This window comes from Squalius cephalus (genome assembly GCF_949319135.1).
Source record: "Squalius cephalus genome assembly, chromosome: 12".
NCBI lineage: Eukaryota > Metazoa > Chordata > Actinopteri > Cypriniformes > Leuciscidae > Squalius > Squalius cephalus.
This window is the reverse complement of record NC_137133.1, coordinates 9,404,951-9,424,037: the sequence shown is the minus strand read 5'-3', so window position 1 is coordinate 9,424,037 and position 19,087 is coordinate 9,404,951. Positions and strand designations below refer to the sequence as shown.

Below are 19,087 nucleotides of genomic sequence, written 5' to 3'. Positions count from 1 at the left end.
GAATCCTGAAATATTCTCTGATAAATTAGGTGCAACAAAATCACATTTTGTAGTGTGTTATGCTGGAATTCTCATGTCAATACTTTTGGATTGGTTCCAAATAATGATAGATATTCGAGCATGAATTTATAACCTGGTTTATGTTCACATCAATGCAAGTGAATACTGATGAAGGTAAGGTAACCAGTGCCTCTTTTATACTGCCTCTTGTACATTTGTCAAAATAATAAACTGTGGCAGCATGTTTCAACAACCCAAACTATTGAAACTATGTTGCAAAAGGACCAAAATAATCCATCGTGCTCGAAAACAAGACTCGTTTCCCGAATAGACTAAAATGCAGAACATTTAAATGTCAGTTATTTTTGAAACTAATGGATATCATGTACAAACCACCAATGGAGCAGCATGTGTACTACAGAAACGTGGGACAGTGTGGTGTGACACACACGTTGTGCTCTGCATGTGTTAAACAGATGAAAGCCTCTTATGACGGTCTTATAAACTGCCCAAGAAATTCAGTCTCACCTGTTTTGCGAGGTACTTGCTGAGTTCGTTGTGACTTTTCTCGATATGTCTTGAGATTGCACCCAGAGACGTCAGGCTCAACTCCAGGTTTTCCATTCTATCATTTGTCGTGATTATAGGGATTTCCGACGATGTCTCTGCGGCTGGCAAAGGCTTTAATATTCCAAGTATTCTACGTGATGGGAACCATAAGACTCATCACTCGCTTTGCTGTCCAGGTTGTACACAACACAGCGAGCACGTTCCCGTCAGTATTAAAATCCCTGTCCACATGTGAGTAAATGAAGAGCACTTCCGGGTCATTCGACTGTGTCTGTCGCGGGGCTCACGCTCTCTGTGCAGCAAACTAACCTCAAAGAGATGTTTCTGTGCGAGGATTTCGCATTAAAACGCATTAATAATTTCGACTAAATATGTTATTTTGGGCGGCAACGGTTCTGAAGCCCGTGTGTGTCCTACAGCTGTATTTAATATCCATCCTCTTCAATTGTAAATGGATTTCATCAAATTTGGTCAATCAACAACACAGAGCTGTGTAACCTTATTTTAGAAACATTTAAGACGCAAAAAAGAAAACTGTTGGCAATGTTTGAAATAAGGGCAATGTAGCTATATTATTATATGGAGTATGTTTTGTTCAGCAGTTAGATTTAAGCTTTATTGATTATCGTTGCAATCTATAATAGTATTATATTTCGCAAACAATGACCATAAGAATTTAAAGGGAAATTATTTTATCAAAAATATTTACTGTTAATGTTATTAATGTTGTACTTAATGTACTAAATAATTGAACAAATTAACATTTCATTATTTTGCCATCTGCTTAAAAAACATGAAGATTTTATAGATTTTATATAAATATATTTAAATGTATGTTCAATATATTTTAGGAAAGGAGAGACCGCGGGAAAATTACGTCACTTCCTGTTTGGCGAATGTGTACGGTGTAAGGATGGCGCGGAGCTGGTGGAAATATGCTTCAAGATTTTTTTAAATCGCTGTCTACAAGCAAGTTGAAAGTTGCTAATTGACTGTAAATTATATTTTATGCGCACGATAGCATGGGTGTCACATCCTGAACTCCGCTGTACAGTGTTTGGTCCATCTAACTGTTTTATATCCGCCTGTTGTCGTTTGCTCACTACCAGAGATACAGGTATTGTTCATATACTTTCATTTAATTTCACTTTGTACACATACTATACTAATAAATAATTAATTTTGATCGCTTTGCTTCATCGGTGTTTGTGTAAAACCCACGATCTTACAGTTGCAAGTATATTTTGTGTAAATAGTGGATTTTTGTGTGTGTGTGATTTATTACTTTTTCACCTTAATAGTTGACTCTTGTATTAATATCGCATATAATTTGCATTAATTTACTTAAGTACAGTGTTTCTTCAGTAAATGACAGGAAGTGGTGTAGTTGAACTGACACATGCCCACTGTGGTGTATTGTCACTGTTTTCAGGAACTTGTACTCTTTTCTGTCTTTCAATTAGCAAACTGAAAATGGATTTAATGGATGAACTTCATGGAGATCTTATTGATCAGCCCTCAGGTAAGACTCTACTGCTCAACAGGTGTACTTTATTTTCACATATTTAACATGTTTTCTGGTAGGATCAGTAGAGTACAATTGTATTATCAATCATCTATGGATCTAGCATTTATTGCTGCCTTTATCACGAAGTTATAATGTAAATTGATCTTAGATTGATCTTAGATCCATAATAAATACTTTAACAAGACCACATTCTTGTCTAAATACATTTCATTTTCAGCAATGTATTGTACGGTGTCACTGCAATAATACTTTAAGTGTATTCTTGATAACGCTCATTATAGCAGATAATCAACTTTACTAATAATTTCACAAGATCATAGACAAGTCAGGCAAAATAAACTAAATGTAGATACTTGCAGTACAATAACTGCATTTAAAATTGAAGTCATTTAGTCCATCTGAGTGTGCTTTCTAATATTTGTTTATCTATATGAATGTAATTTGATCCAGATAATGTTGTTTGGTTTACCTTTTTTGTTTTATTCCCCAATTTCTTGTCTTAACAGGTTCAGGCCTCAGCTCTAGTAAACAAAACATACATGTATTGGACAGGTGTATATGCTGGAATTGTTTTGCATTATGACTGTATCAGTGTTTGTATTTGATACAGGTAAATCTCTGCATTACAATGAGGACTCGGTGGACATTTACTCTGGCCTGGAGAACAGCCCTATGGGTGATGGGCACAGAGGTGGGTTCAACTTTCATCAATGAGTCTTGAATTGAGTACATCATATTTTATAGTTGTTTAAGTAATTTGTTCATGTATTGAGTACCAGAGAAATAGAAGGATAAAATAATTTAGATTGTTATAATTGTTTATAATTAGGTGAAGTCAACCCGTTCATTTCCCCACGGACAATGGAATCAATGGATATATATGAGGAACTTATCAGGGAAGAACAGGAAGAAAAGGAGGCAACTTACAATGAGGTCTGTAAATTCAATTTACAATGAGGTCTTGTTACTTGAACTCTAAACTTTGAATATGGTTGCATGGCTTGCTATTGGTTTGGTTTTGATTTTGCTTTAAAAGTTAAGAAATTGACAGAATATTTACATTGTCTCATTGTACATATCTTTTATTACAGTTAAAGCAAAAATTTGATGATGCACAAAAACAAGTTAAGGAACTGGTCTCAAAGTTACAGCTACTGCAGACAAAGGTGTTTACATTTTTAACGGTTGTTATATAGTGATACATAATGAATACCAAAAACTTGGAATAAAGAAGTCTGTTTTTTTTTTTTTACTTCTTATTTAAAGAATTCAAGTTTGAGCAGTGAAAACATACTTCTGAAGAAGAACATTTGTTCTCTCGTCAAGACGGCTAGAATGGAGATTGTGCGTAAGGATGAGGAGATTAGCAGACTCAGCAATAGGTAAAAACTTTAACTCTGGTACTGAGATCAGCAAACAGATGATGGACCCTGGCTTGTGTCAGGATTGGATGGATTTATATTAAAGTCACTTAGCTGTTTTTTGTGTGTTGCCATCACAGGTCCAGTCGAGGAAGTTATGGTCAAAATTTCCGTCGATCTCAAATGGAAAGTGGTCCGGCAAACATAAGGCACAGTTTAAACAATCCTTCAAGTTCTGTTTTAGGATCACAAGGTGCTAGACAAGATAATACTATGAATGAAGTAAATCAACACAAGGGCAGAAACACTGTGTCGGATCACCCTGCATGTCCGCCAACTGCAGCACCCAAACCATTTGAGGTGCTCCAGAGATGCCCTAGAACTGATCTTGAAAGTCCTCTAAACTGTCAGAATAAATCTGCTGAGACCCTGGCTGTCCAATCAGAGCAAGACTACAGACCTTACAGAACATCAGGGAGTATTAAAGATCCCTCCACAGTTGCAGATGTCTCGAATGCTCCCAAAACAAATAACTCTGGACTGAGAGCTCCCGATACAACTACTGATTGTCGATTCAGTAGCTTGAAGGGAAATAAGAACCCCCCCTTAAAACATATAGGCAATCTAGAAAAACCACAGAATTGCACAATAACTGAAAAAGAGCTTGCAAAAGATAGTTCTGTGTCTACTGAAAACAGAAATCAGCAGCCTGAGGTTCCAGTCGTTCTTACCAGTTCAGAACAATCGAAAAGCCCTTCCTCCCTGTCACACAAAGCCTCACCACCTGTCTCTTCACAGCCATCTAAAAGTTCAGTTAAGACAGCTGCAGATGTGGAGACACAGAGTAAAGGGCACATGCATAATCAAAATGCAGACAGAACTAGCAGAGAAGCAAGACACTCTGGCTTGAGAAGTACAGATTGTTCTGTGGTGGATGAAGAAAGCCATTCCCAAAACCACAAATGGAAGAAAAGAGATTCAAGTGGCCATGGAAGGAAAGAGAAGAAAAGTTCCAGTGCAGTGAGGAGCAGCAGCAGCAGAATGGAAAGAAGCAGAGACCATGAGCAAAAGAGGCCAAAGGAGAGTGAGAGGAGTAAAAGAGTTGAGGGTAACAATTGCAGCAGTAGTAGTAGAGAGAGAAGCAGTAACAGGTCAGACAATAGCAAAGAGTATGAGCGAAGAAGTACAAAGGAGACGGATAATAAAGATGAAGATAAAAGATCTAAGAAACAAGTTGATGCCTTTGACAGTAGGCAAGATTTTTCTTCTCCCAGACTTGATTCTCAACGAAAGGATGTTTATAAGGGGAAATCATCAAGCAAAATCAATGAGCCATCAACAAAAAGCAAACGGTCTCATTGCTATGATAATTCTAGAATGGAGGATTTGAAATGCCCTGTCAAAAATGGAAGTTCTGAAAAGAACTGTTTTGAAGACAAGGGTATAGTCAAGGACAGAGAAAGAAAAAGAGGTGGACATTTGAAGGAGCATAGGGTACAGAAGCATGGAGAATCAAAACATTTTCTTACCAAAGATGACAGAAAGAACTCTCGTAAAAAGCACAAACATGCCAGAAAAGATCAAGATAGTAAGACTGAAAAGGACAAACATCTTGAATCTGTTCATGCAGAGTCACCATCAGTGGTAGCTGTCAGCATAAATCCCTGCCAAACATCTGAGGATAATAGTCCAGACAGAAAACTGAGTTTCATGGAGACATTGAACCTTACCCTATCGCCTCTTAAAAAACAGAAGCAGTCCTCTGAATCCACAGAAGCCATTGGAGCAGCATCTGAAGATGCCTCCTCATATAACAGCAGATTATCTGACGTTGGGGAGGAATTCTATGTCATAGATGAATTAAAGAACAGCCAGCACAGCGATGAGGAAATGGATAAGAATCTTGAGGCCACAACTGTAGGTGAAAAAGAAGACTTTACCAGTTCTTGCAAACAGTCTAGTGAAGTTGTTGATCTCTTCACAGCTGTAGCCTCTGAGATGCCGTCAGCAGAACAAACAGATATGGAGGTACAAGAAGAGAATGCCACTGAAAGTCAAGAGGCTGTGGACAAATTGCCATCCATTGTTAAAACCTCAGAGGAGAAAAGAGGCAAGACTTCAGATTCCAGTGTGTTAGACAAAGACTCATTATCAAAATTAACCCTTACAAGTGAGTCTCCAAATCATGTATGTGAGAATGACACAGAAGACTCTCTGGGAATTATGAGTAATGCTGTTGTCTCAATCACTTTTCCCTTTAAAACATCAGAAGTGGTAGTTTCAGATAATACTCCTGATTCAATAGTTGATGGTTGTCAGCAACAAGATCGTTTTGTCACTTTAGCTGAGGAGACTTCTCACATGGAAATCCAAAGGAATCCTCAGGCCAACTCTCAAGATTTACTAGCAGCATCAAAAGGGATTTGTCAAGATGATGTGTCATGCTTTGACAAGGCACAAAGTATTCCTAATATTAATTCTTCTGGGAGTTCTGTCAACATGGAAGTTTCGTCTAGTACAATAAGTGTAGATCTAGGTGACCCAAGTAAAGTTATTTGTGATGTTGAACAAGTGGGCACTTCAGAACAGGACAATAAGAGAGCAGGGGAAACATTTGAATATTCAAAATCTATTAAAAAACAGCACACATCTGAAAATTTGAAAATATCTGAAAAATCCCATCAAAGTCCAATATGGAGTCAGAACACTATGGCTCCAAATAATAGCACCACTGTTGAAGAGGATACCATGTCGTCATCGCAACCTGGTTTCTTAGAGCCAGATTCCACAGAAAAAGAAGAACAGGACACAAAGTCATTGAACCCTGTTGTGTTTTGCCACGATGAAGACTCCATGATGCTTACCCTGAGGAACATCAGAGTTATTCCAGAGCCCATCAGCCCTCTCACAAGCCCGGTCCGTCAGGTGAAAAAAATACAGCCTCAGCCTGCTGAGAAGCAACCACATGTCAAAAGTCTTAACAAAGGTAAGTGTTTGTTTTGTTTTTGATAGTAATGCTTTGTTTAACATTGTAACCCCTGGTTTCACAGACAAGGCTTAAGCTAGTCCCAGACCAAGATGCATTTTTGAGCTGTTTTAACTGAAATCAAGTTGCATTGATATATCTTAAAATATGTCAATGCCATTGTTTTGTCTTAAGATGCAAACCAGTTATGTTTTTTTCTAGGGCATTGTTTTATGATTTTTTCCTGGCTTAGTCTAAGCCCTGTCTGTGAAACCCGGCCTATGTTTCCCATAATTGCCAAAATTGCACTAATTATTCTATTGAAGTGCATGTTTGTGTGACTCTTGCTATAATTGGCCCAACAGGTTAATGTTTACATCTTGCTAATGTTAATTTCTTTATTTCTTTTCAAGATCTCTCAACCGTAACAACTGGCAGTAATAAGGATGAAGTAAATATGGACATGAACAAGGAGAATAAGTCACCTGACTCTTCTGTCACAGCTTCTTCCTACAAAGGGACAAAAGATGCCCTGTCGGCTTGTGGAACTGAGGAAGATGAGCTGGAGGATGGTGAGATAGTGAGTGAGAGTGAAGAAGAGGGACCTCTGTTTATCCAGACTCCTCCAAGAGAAAAGGAAAAACCAACCTCAGGGACTCCAAGTCCAAAGCTACCTGCAGTTCGGAAAAGAGTGTCCCAAAAGAAATCTTGCGCCCCTGCTAAATATTCAGAGCAAAGCAAGTGTTCAAAGTCGTCTGCTTCTAACGACAGTCCTACCTCAAGCAAGAGACGCTTTAAAACTGTCAGCCCACCATTCAAAGCAGCGGTCTATACGCTAGATGGATTTATGGACATGTTAGGATCTATTCGAGTTGAGCTGAGGAAAAAGTACATGAAGCTTCAGAAAAATGTCACTAAGACTGCCTTCTGCTGTATAGTGGATATGTCTCATGCCTCTTTTACAGAATTTATCAATGCGGTTGACTTGGATAAATTGTGCTGCCAAGGTAATGACATCAAAGTTAGACTAAATAAGATTATTTCGTCAATAATGAGCAAGGTCACCAAGAATGGGATTGTCAATCGTATCTTTGAGCAGAGAGCTGGAGACCTCAAGCAGAAGTTGTGGACATTTGTGGATGGGCAGTTTGATTTCTTGTTCAAGGAACTGAAGACAGCACTCAAAAGTGAGTCTGAGCCATCCAAAAATGTATCAAATGAAAATAAAAATGCAACCCTTAAAAGAAAAGAGGCTGAAAGTAAGGTGGTAGAAAAAGAACCATTTAGCACACCTGGGCATCTTTACAGGGCCAAGAAGTCAAAAGTTGACACAGGAAGTTTCGTCAAAGAGGCCCCTGCAAATAATCTGCTTCGCAGGGGCCTTGGGAGCCGAGGTAAAAACATTAAAGCTGTCATGAATGAAGACGATCAGCCGGCAAAGGTGTCAACATCACAACAGCTTCCTACTTCATCCTCTGAAAGGTCTTTCCACAAAGGTACCTCAGAATCTGACAATAGAATCTCTTCCTATGTCCGACGTCTCTCCCATAATGGATCGATTCAGGATAAGTCAGACTTTGAAATTCTAACCGAGCAGCAGACATCAAGCTTAACTTTCAACTTGGTCTCTGACTCTCAAATGGGAGAAATATTCAAGTGTCTTTTGCAAGGGTCTGATTTGCTTGAATCCAGTGTACCTGTTGGTGACAATACAAGTTGGCCACTCAGCACACCTCGAAAAGAAGGACTTCCAGGGGATAATTTGATTGGGATTATGACCCCTAACAAGACAACCCCATCTAAATTCATCACATCCTGGTCTTCCTTTTCCCCCTACAAGTTTGCTTCAAACAGCAAAATGCTGGTAGACCCTGCAATTCTAGATGAGAGCTGCTTGTTAGAAGTTCCCTCTAATTCTGAACCATGCCAGCTTCCTCTTCAGTCAACTGTAATCTCTCAAAGGTCCTTCTCTATCTTGGCGGAAGATCTAGCCGTGTCCCTTACCATTCCCTCACCGTTAAAGTCCGATGGTCACTTAAGTTTCTTGCACCCTGGAACAGGACAGCCATTATCTGCCCCAAACAGTGTCCTCAGTGCCCATTACAGTGAAGACGCTCTTCTTGATGGAGAAGATGCCACTGAACAGGACATCCACCTTTCTCTAGACACCGACAACTCCAGTTGTGGGTCGAGTCCCAGCAGGACATGGGAGGGCTCTGATCCATCCGGTTTCCAATTCCAACCTAATTTACAAATGCAGGCTGTGGTAATGGAGAGGTCAAATGATCATTTCATTGTGCGAATAAGACGGACATCTACTGGCCCAATTGAAAGTAAACAAAATGAAGGGAGAGTAGTACCAGCATTACCAGAATGTTCAGAGCCATCTCTTAAGCCTGATCTTGCTCTGACCCATGAAGACTTGGGTCCTGCACCTGGAGAGATGTTGAACAAAAGCCCAACCAAGGTAAACGAGTCATGTCACATTGCAGATGAAGCAAGAGAAGCTCAACAGTCAAGCCAAAAATCCTCACCTGAAGGTGCTTGTGATGACAACTTGTCCTGCAACAATGCTGAGCCTGTTTCCATAGAAGCATATGTTACTGCTCCTGAGGAAAGCAGTGCAACAGAGGCTGAAACATCAGAGAAGATATCAGGAAATGTAAGTAACACAACTCAGAGCCCAAATCCACCAGAGTCTAAATCCAAGAGGGTGTCAAAGAAACGCAAGGAGCAACAATCGGAGCCAAGGGCAAAGCGCCAAAAGGTAGAGAAATTTCAAGATAAGCATTCCAAGTCCAGGCATAAGAAAAGGTCAAAATCCTCCAAAGAAAAAGGCTTAAAAACTGCAATACCCCAGGTGTCCCCTAGCAGCCTGTCTGCTAAGAATGTAATCAGGAAGAAGGGGGAAGTGGTGGTGTCATGGACCAGGTGAGTTTAATGAATTTCCACTCCTGTTTTCGGTTATTAATTCTGTGTGCATAATGTGTGTTTGTGTACTTAAGTTTAAGAAACCAATAAAAAAAGCTGATGTCTTTTAAAGGGATGAAGATCGGGACATACTCATTGAGCTTAAAATGAAGGGGACTTCACCCAAGACATTTGCTGCTCTGTCGAAAAGGTTGAAGAAGTCAACAGAGCAGGTATGCTTTGTTATTATTCTCTTATGACGTCAGCTAACTGCTTTGTCGTAAACTAATGATTGCTGTTCTTTGACAGATTGAGGAGCGATTCTCTCAATTGATGAAGCTATTCAAGAAGAAAGAGAAAATGGAGAATTGATCGAACAAGAATGAAATTGAACAGACTTTACAAAGAAGTCTATGGAGATTTCAATGCTTGCATCAGCATCCAACGGCAGAAATATAATACATTGAATATGAAAATCAGTGGATTATATCTGTTAGTGTTGTCCATCTGTTTGAAAAAGCACTTACAGTTGTAACTCACCAAAAGATCTGCAGTAAATGGTATAAAGTTATTTTAGAGGCTTTTTTTTTCTTTAGTTAACATTCAGTGTTATAAAATTCATAATTACTGCAAACCAGACACCAATCAGGCAACATTTTCAAGAATCTATTAACTAGAGAAACATTTGCAGTGTGGTCTACTCTGAAATTTACATTAATCTGTGTCAAGGACATAAACAGACACCACAAAGTAGATAAATGACGCTTCATGGTATTTTTAGTGCTTGAAGCCCTGTATGATGCCTTAGAATTGACTTGTTTTTCATTATTTTGGCAAGTTGGTCATTGCACAAAGTACTACAGTTGTCGCGTTTTTATGCAATTAAATGAACAAAAAAAGTATTTAAAGGACATTGTAAGTTGATTTTTGTGATATTTGCAATGCCTTTTAAACCTACCTCTGAACTACAAATGTTTTTAAATCTTTAACCTAAATGCTTATAGGCCTCAAGTTTTGATCACTTAGTTTTTTTTTTTTCCTTTTGGTTATGTGAATGAGGTGGGTGTAGGAGTAACTTGGCTCTAAATGTAGAGATGGAAAAGATTCATATTAGTATTTTAACATTTTTTCTTCTTTTTTTTTTTGGTCTGTAATTGTCAGGATTTGAATTTTCAATCTTTGTTCCATTAGTCATCCTGAAAGATTTGATATTTTCATATTGATGACTGAAGAGTAACATTAAGAGTACCAGTTTTATTTTATTTTTTATTTTTTCTAGGTGATGAATGAGGTGTTCCCTTGTGTATATATTTGTAAAGTTGAACTGAACAAAGATTTTTCTATGATCTTTTTTTTTTTTTACATTTTTTTTTTTTCTCTAAGAGAGAGAAAACTAGATGTGGGAAAAATACCTTGTATGTTGTTTGGAAATACATTTTGTAAATATTTGTAAGTTCTGACAAATCTTGAAATAAATCTTATTTATGAAATCTTATGGCAAGTTCCTTTTGAGATGAATATTTTGCGGTTTTCAAACTGCATCGAAGACTTATCTAAACTTTTGGATCTACAAAATAACATTTGTCGGAAACAAATTTGATATAAAATATCAAAACAATGGCAAACAAAAGATATTTGGCTTTTCTGTTTTTGCAATTACAATTGACCAACTGGTGTCAATTTGATTTTTAGTTGATGTTGGCCTATAAAGTCAGTTCCTATCAATAATATATCACCATCATGTTTAGGCTTACTATTATATCACAGGGGATATAAATCCAGTGATTCATTGAACAATTCCAAGCTCACTGACAGTCCTATTGTCCAGGCAGAATTGAGATATTTAGGTCACAGTCTGGCAGATGTTAACCTTACTTGACCTCTGAAATCAGTGTTGCCAAGTCCGTGGTTTTCCCGCGGAATTGGGCTACTTTTACACTGTTGAAGATTTGGTCGTTATTGGGAGGGTTTTGAATAGCAAGTGGGCTGGTTTTGTTATGCAAACCTGGCAACCCTCTCTGAAATACACTGATGTAACCTAAATGAATGTGCCAGTCCGAAATTCGCATCACTTTATATCTAACCAAAATTCTTCACATTTTTGTACATACACACTACAACCTGTTATTAAATCTGAACTTTGCACCTAGTGAAGTGTTTGGTATGCAATTGTTAAACTCCACAGTTAATTACATTTCTATCTGCACTAAGCTATCAACAGCTGGCTTACATTCTTGAAGGTGGTTTTCAGCTTCTCTTTTGTTACATCACCCTCAGACTAGCCTAAAATAGCCCTTAAAGCATTAGACTAAAATCGGACATGACATATTGATCATCATGTCTCGCCTAGACTAGTGCTATGTTCAGAGAGGAATCTGGCTTATTGCTTACTGAATACTGCACAGTACACACTGTACATACTATTTTTAAGAATTAGTGAAACTGTGTATTATGAAACAATACATTTATCAAGAAGCAGTATGCTACATTGTTGTCACATGACTTCATCACAATGCATGTGAGTGCAATTTTGCACATGTAATGTAGAGTAAAAATGAAATCCGATAAAATGAGTAAATATAAAACTGATACAAATTGCAGCTATAATTATTTCCAGTTCATTTTCACACTGGAAATGGAAGGTCAAGTCAAACACATTGCATTATGGGATACAGTATTTCATGTTAACTGCACATTTTAGCCTTAGTATTCCAACTGTGTGCTGTGCATATTGAAAATTTGCATACTGGTTGCTGTATACATACTCTATACTATAAGAGTAGTGTGTCAGTATGCTATTCCAAACAGCCAATATTTTATGTGCATATATTCGATTAACATTAAGATAATGTTGGGTATGTTCAGATTTTACAGTTCATTATTAAGTACACTTTGGCACATTTTTACACAGGCCATGCGGTATTTTGGGATTGTATGTTCCCCCTGACCTGCCCTCAACAGTTGTGATGCAGTTTAGCCCCCTCAGGGTATTGTCCAGCCCACAGATCGATAGTAGCATTGTATGAGTTCAATGCACAGAGAAACTGGACTTCATTCAACAAAGCAAGGTCCACAGAGGAGTTCTAATTACTCCCACGAGGATGAAAGGATACTGGACTTGTCTGATATTGTTTTTAGTGTGATGAATTGATGCAGCAAGTGTTCTGTGAATACCACTAACATAAAATGTAAGTTTTTATTTTTATGGGTGTAATTAATCTAACCCTTTTAATGTGACCTAGTATAGTTGAAATTCTATCTATCTATCTATCTATCTATCTATCTATCTATCTATCTATCTATCTATCTATCTATCTATCTATCTATCTATCTATCTATCTATCTATTAAATATAGGCTGTATCATAAACAATATTTTTTCTGTCCTTGTAATTTATAACCTTCACTCTTTCAGTTTTAGGCCATGTGAAAATGGGAGATTGGAACTTGTTAGGGAGTATCTTGGAGGAGGTTCACATTCACTCCACCATTGTGGGCAAAATCTGGCTCACCATTCTTTTTATATTCCGTATGCTTGTGCTCGGAGTTGCTGCGGAAGATGTGTGGGACGATGAGCAAAGTGAGTTTGTGTGCAACACGGAGCAGCCTGGATGCAAGAACGTCTGCTACGACCAGGCGTTCCCCATATCTCTCATCAGATACTGGGTCTTACAGATCATCTTTGTCTCCTCGCCATCTTTGGTGTATATGGGACACGCACTCTACCGACTCCGAACGCTAGAGAAGCAGCGCCACAAGAAGAAAGCTCAGCTGAAAGTGGAGCTGGAGGAGACGGAGGCTTTGGAGGAGCACAGATGTATAGAGAAGGAGCTTAAGAAGCTAGAAGAGCAGAAGAAAGTGAGGAAGGCCCCTCTGAGGGGTTCCTTGCTGCGCACATACGTGTTGCAAATCTTAACCAGGTCAGTGGTGGAGGTGGGATTCATAGTGGGGCAGTATGGGCTTTATGGTATCGGACTGGCGCCATTATACAAGTGCGAGCGTGACCCCTGCCCCAACAGCGTGGACTGCTTCGTTTCACGGCCGACGGAGAAGAGCATCTTCATGATTTTCATGCTGGTCATTGCAGGGGTATCCCTGTTCCTTAATCTCCTGGAGATATTCCATCTTGGTGTGAAAAAGATCAAGCAGACCATATATGGATCCAAGTACACTGGAGATCCAGATAGCATTTGCAGGTCAAAGAAAAACTCCATGGTCCATCAAGTATGCATCCTTACAACCTCCTCACCACAAAAACAAATACATTTGGTGCACAATACAGAGGTGCCAGAAGGACAGATGGCACCTTTGCCTCTCTATATGCCAATGGCTGGTCCACCATATAGCCACGAGGAGCCAAAAGGTGACCCTAATGGATCTGAGCAACCCCACAGGGAGAACCGTCTTCCTAGCCAGCCTGAATTTCAGGCTCTCCAACAGCTGGGAGCCACAGAACGACGGTCCACTTTAGACAACCGTCAGCACTCCTGCAGCAGCGACGAGTCTGGGCCCAAGGGCTCTGGACCACCCAGAAATGTTGATCAGCAGCCCAGAGCTTCACTCAGAGCCAGTCACACAGAGATAATAGCAGCATTACGGAAGCAGAGCCGTGTCAGTCAATGTAAAGACTTCAGTGAGGATAGTGATTCCCCGGAGAGCGTGAATTATCCCACTGCCAGGAAAGCTAGCTTCATGTCACGGGGGCTTTCAGAGAGCCCGTCTGATAGTCCAGACTCCAAGAGTGGATCGGACACGGAGGCCAACCGTATAGCTCAAGGGGAGAGTCCAGCTATGACACCACCCCCTGCCTCTGGACGCAGAATGTCAATGGTGAGTAGAGGAACATATAATCCACTATCCGTTTGTTGTAAGTCGTGACGAAACAAATACTGTTTCTGGATCCAAGCCTCAGCTCCGTTTCAAGTGACAAAACTTCTGTTTATGAGCACTATTCATTTATAGTGCACCTTTAAGATAAACATTTAAAAACTCAAAATGTATAGTATAGTCTCCGGGCTCATGGTGTCTCAAACACCAATATTTAAAGATTTAGTAAAGATGAATCACTGTCTTGCCAACTAAGATTTTGATATGGAGATAAAGGTTAGGACTAGGTTTTTTCACAGCAAACCAAAAAAGAAAAAGTGATGTATAAGTAATGCATAACAGTGTCAAATCATGAAATTGTCTGTTATTTTTCTCAAAGAGATAAAATGCTCATCATAACAATAACTAAGGAAGGGTTTCAAGTTTTTGTCAAAATAATAAGTTTGATATGTTAATTTCATTACCCTAATGATTCATGCAGTAAATATGAATAATTTCTTCTTTTTCAGAGCATGATTCTGGAACTGTCTTCAATCATGAAAAAGTGACATTTTGGAACAGTCTTCTAAGTGGATAGCAAAGACGGAAATTGCTGTATATTCCGCTGGTTTAATTCTCATTGACTCCATAATTACTGCATATTAATTCAAAGGACATACTGTAGTGCTACTCTCAATAAATGCTTTCACAATAATTAGGCCAACTCTTTTTTTTCTTATAATTTGTAAGGGGTTTTACAGTCAAAGACCCAGAACCAGATATGATGAATGAAGACCCGGAGTCAGAATTATAATAAATTAAAGATTTTTTTTTACTGAAGATAGTTTGCAGTTTCATCAGCAGAATCAGCTTCAAGACTCACAAGGAGTTCGTAGGCTGCCCCACTTACAGTTACAAAGATATTTGGCTAAGAAATAGATAAACATAGTAATTTTCCACACATATACAGATAGATTGAAGCATATCTCCATCGATTATGCAGCTGTATGCAGGCATGTCATGATCTTCCAGGTCGCAGATTTGGGTTGCTGGGCGCCAGCATGTCCCGAACAACAACAACTCAGTCTATCTCCAATAATGCCAGTTGTTCCTTAACCTGTAACAAAAAAGACACACACACACACACACACACACATACCGACACACAGCTTTCCCAAGGTTGGATTTGGCCAGGCTCTAACTATAAACAGGAGAGTCGTCTCAAAACATCAAGATAATGCATTCTTTCTCTCAAGGAGAGGACACTTTAATATAACGCATTATAGTAAAACTTTAACAAAGAAATAGTCCCTTAAACTATAGACTTCAATGACCCCTGTGACCATAGCTGTTAGAGTAGCCTACCCTAGAAAAAACAGATGAATGTATATCACATGTTGAGGGTCTCCTCTCAAACCCCTCTCGCTATGTGATTTTCTCACTCAGGAGATACAGTTATCCCAAGGCCCCGTACATGTCAGCACGGCCTAGATACAGAGATCCGAATGTACCTAAAAAGAGCTAGTTAAACACTCACAACAAACATATGATCAAGAGTAGGCAATATTTGAATCATTCATTGAATATAGAAATGAAATAAATAATCATTCAGAAGGATAGCTATATATAAATCCTTATGGAATGAAGTGCTTTTGTATTCTCTGTGATATTATTATCAGACAATTGGTTGTCTTTCCTTAATATTTAAATAAAGGAAGGGTAGTCAATTTGTTCAAGAAACATTTTTTGTTATGCTGGTTGAAAGTCTCTTCACATCCTGATAGCCAGAGATGGGGGACTCGAGTCAATGACTTGACTCGAGTCAGACTTAAGTCGCAAATTTTAGGACTTGAGACTTGCTTGACAAATATTAATAAAAGACTTGACTTGACTTTGACTTGATATTCATGACTTGAGACTTGACTCGGACTTGAGGTAAATGACTCGAAATAACTTGTCTTTTTAAAAATAAATATCTGTATTTGAACGCACCGCAACAATCCCGTGACGCAGCAGGAACGCGCACTGTGTGAAAGCCGCGTGTCGTAGTGATGACGCTGAAGCGCGGGATCGTTCGCCAGCTGTGAAACGGTATGTAATGCGCAAGTTTATGATCGAATCAGAGAGAAAAAAATGCAGAAGCATGGTTTCTCGAGAGAGAAATCGCAGCTCATAAGCAAACTTAAGACGCTGCTGAGACATTAAAGTCACATCGATGTCATGTGTCTTTACGGGATTTTTACGGGTTGTGTGTGAACGCACTATCTTATTCTGGAAAATCACTGGCAGTGTGAATGAACCTAAATCAAACTAACCCGAGTCAAATCTCGGGTCACTTTATCCGTGTATTTTCCGGAATCTCTGTGTGAAAGGGGCTTTGGTCACACACCCTGACGAAGGCTCATCCGCAACGCATAGGTGTGCAAGTAACTACTTGTCACCTGATTTTAAAATATTAAAGCCATGATGAAATAAAGGCTTTCTATATATTTTTAATAATATTCGAGTGCCTTGGATTAATGATTTTTTTATGATCTGAATAATCCCTTACATACAAAAGCACAGCGAAAAACAAAACATTTCTTGAAAATTAAAATCGGGTTAAAATATGTTAAAATATGCCATATTCCAGTTTTTCTTACCTGCATACATCCCTTTGTACTGTCTAGTTATATGCTACCAATATAGTCTGCTATCCCAGGGTTGACTTGAATGTTAAAAGAAATATAAAAAAAATGTAACTGTAATTTAATAATAATTAATAACACATTGGTACAGAGTCTACCGTTCTCTGGGATTTGTTTTCATGATAATCGAATGTAAAGAGTTTTATCTCTAAAAACTGATTAGCTTATAACGCTAGTATATGGGGCATAGAGTAAGTAAAAAGAAATCGCTAGTTAATACCACTAACAAGCACCCTCATTATGCTACCGTGTTAGTGTGGGGCTATTTTGAGCCTTGTTAGTGGTATTAACTAGCGATTTCTTTTTACTTACTCTATGCCCCATATACTAGCGTTATAAGCTAATCAGTTTTTAGAGATAAAACTCTTTACATTCGATTATCATGAAAACAAATCCCAGAGAACGGTCGACTCGGTTCCCATGTGTTATTACACCCCAGGTTCATTTTCCGCCGGAGTTGTCCTTTAATAGCATAATAGCATGTGTACAGTGTCTAATAATTGGATAGTTTTTGGGGATGCACATAAAAGATTGTAAAAAGACACCTACACACAAAGAAAAAAAAAACATACAGACTTTCGAACCGAACCATGCATACACAAATAAACAAAACAAAAATTCAAACTTGCAAGCACAACCATGCACACATGCAAACAAACAATACACTCTTCACTCATACACACGCACACACATTCACTCACAAATATTAATGAATCAATCACACTCAATCAAATCACCTCTCTCTCTCTCACACACACACACACACACACACACACACACACACACACACACACACACACACACACACACACACACAGAGAAAGTCAAACACAACCATGGACATGCAAACAATACACCTTTCACTCATACACATGCACACACATTCACAAATATTAATAAATCACTCACTCACACAGATTAATAATGTACAATAGTCAATCCACCTGATTGACAGGTTTATGTTTTGTGTTAATTCAATTATTACTGTTTATTTCTTGTTAATCTTTTGTTAAAAAGGAAAGATCTAACTTGTTGTTAAGGATGTGTTCATGTTCCATAAAGGGGATGCCAGTTTGAAGAATGCCATTTGGTGGCATAGGAACCATTATACTTGAATTGTGAATTGTTTAATATCTTTTAATGGTCTACTGCAATGTTTGAGGCATATTTATTTTTCATGCTTTAATGTTGGCCTAATTTCAGTTACATTTACATTTTAGGCTATGTAGTTTGAAATTTTATTTCTTTTTTAGATTTTTAACCACTCAGCTGTATGTGGAAATGCATATTTAAAAAAATGTTGCAAATAAAACCATAGTCCACAACTTATGTAGTTTTAACTTATTTTAATATATAAATTCTGTGAAATCATCAAACGTTTGTATGACTTGCCGTGACTTGTGACCCAAGCTACGACTTGACTTGACTTGCTTGACATAAAGCAGTGACTTGACTTGACTTGACTTGCTTTTCACAAAATTGACTTGGACTTGCTTGAGACTTGAAGGTTAAGACTTGAGACTTACTTGTGACTTGCACATGTGTGACTTACTCCCACCTCTGCTGATAGCAATCACTAAGTTAAGTGGTCTAAATGTATTTATCTATCATCTGTGGAAGGTGTAGGAACATAAGTGATTGTTTATGTTGTTGGTCCAATCATTGAATTCGGTCTGAATGCAATGATACGATATCCTGCCTGCCTGTCAACTATCTTCATACCTCCGCGTGGCCTGCTCGCGCAGACAAAACACACATCTGTGAGTTTCATGCTATGTAGAGTTAGACAGACGCCGCCACCTTTTAACGAGTCTATACTCATAACTACTACTGTTATTTGGAAGAGATGGAAACCCGTGACATTATACTCAGAGCAGTTCGTTTTTGATTTTAATGCGTTTCAATGGCAACACAATCAGTGAGTCTGCAGCAGTCAGGTGGTACAGGTCAGTGCTCTTTAAACTGTTTATGTTCGTTATTATTGTAATGTTATGTGCTTTGAGACATGGGGTAGTTTAACGTCATCTCTGATGCTTTTGTTTGCTCTGGCTGTGCGAATTCATGTGTTTTGGAGGCGTGGGTTTGTAGACCCTCTGAAGGGAGGGTGGGATCTTATGCTTTCAAAGCTAGCCTCTCCGAAAAATACCTATCCTAGATTTTATAAACAAAATCTCTCAAATCCATCCTTTTTATTATCACAAACTGTTTTATTTTATTATAAATTGTTCTGAATGAAGTTGGTGAGTTCTGGTTTACCACAA

General features: G+C 38.5%; 3 protein-coding genes across 4 annotated transcripts in view; 2 read left to right on the top strand and 1 right to left on the bottom strand.

Moving 5' to 3' along the window:
• The window catches only part of mdn1 (midasin AAA ATPase 1), a 60,380-nt gene extending 59,573 nt beyond the window's left edge, over window positions 1-807 (bottom strand). The window contains exon 1 of the mRNA XM_079888303.1: window positions 529-807. Within this exon, the coding sequence (XP_079744429.1) occupies window positions 529-624 (96 nt within the window). The 5' untranslated portion in view covers window positions 625-807. The remainder of the gene's footprint in view (window positions 1-528) is intronic.
• Window positions 808-1,450: 643 nt separating this feature from the next.
• On the top strand, window positions 1,451-10,828 carry casp8ap2 (caspase 8 associated protein 2). Of its 2 annotated transcripts, none has more exons than XM_079888109.1 (10): window positions 1,451-1,687; window positions 2,034-2,092; window positions 2,709-2,789; window positions 2,928-3,031; window positions 3,190-3,264; window positions 3,365-3,480; window positions 3,600-6,445; window positions 6,838-9,355; window positions 9,468-9,567; window positions 9,644-10,828. In XM_079888109.1, exons 2-10 carry the CDS (start codon window positions 2,044-2,046, stop codon window positions 9,704-9,706), a joined length of 5,952 nt encoding a protein of 1,983 aa, XP_079744235.1. In that variant the 5' UTR covers window positions 1,451-1,687; window positions 2,034-2,043; the 3' UTR covers window positions 9,707-10,828. The 2 variants fall into 2 exon arrangements, with proteins under 2 accessions (XP_079744235.1, XP_079744236.1); XM_079888110.1 differs by having other exon boundaries at window positions 1,530-1,564.
• Window positions 10,829-12,387: 1,559 nt separating this feature from the next.
• gja10b (gap junction protein alpha 10 b) lies at window positions 12,388-14,849 on the top strand. The gene is made up of 3 exons (XM_079889167.1): window positions 12,388-12,522; window positions 12,749-14,163; window positions 14,670-14,849. Exons 2-3 carry the CDS (start codon window positions 12,766-12,768, stop codon window positions 14,706-14,708), a joined length of 1,437 nt encoding a protein of 478 aa, XP_079745293.1. The 5' UTR covers window positions 12,388-12,522; window positions 12,749-12,765; the 3' UTR covers window positions 14,709-14,849.
• Window positions 14,850-19,087: the final 4,238 nt, after the last annotated feature.

What these genes read in the sequence shown, in the direction of transcription:
- gja10b (XM_079889167.1), top strand. Translation starts at nt 12,766, where the DNA reads ATGGGAGATTGGAACTTGTTAGGGAGTATCTTGGAGGAGGTTCACATT. An exon ending in CTGGACGCAGAATGTCAATG is followed by an intron (nt 14,164 to 14,669) that starts GTGAGTAGAGGA and finishes CTTCTTTTTCAG; the next exon opens with AGCATGATTCTGGAACTGTC.
- casp8ap2 (XM_079888109.1), top strand. Translation starts at nt 2,044, where the DNA reads ATGGATTTAATGGATGAACTTCATGGAGATCTTATTGATCAGCCCTCA. An exon ending in ATTAGCAGACTCAGCAATAG is followed by an intron (nt 3,481 to 3,599) that starts GTAAAAACTTTA and finishes TTGCCATCACAG; the next exon opens with GTCCAGTCGAGGAAGTTATG. An exon ending in GTGGTGGTGTCATGGACCAG is followed by an intron (nt 9,356 to 9,467) that starts GTGAGTTTAATG and finishes TGTCTTTTAAAG; the next exon opens with GGATGAAGATCGGGACATAC.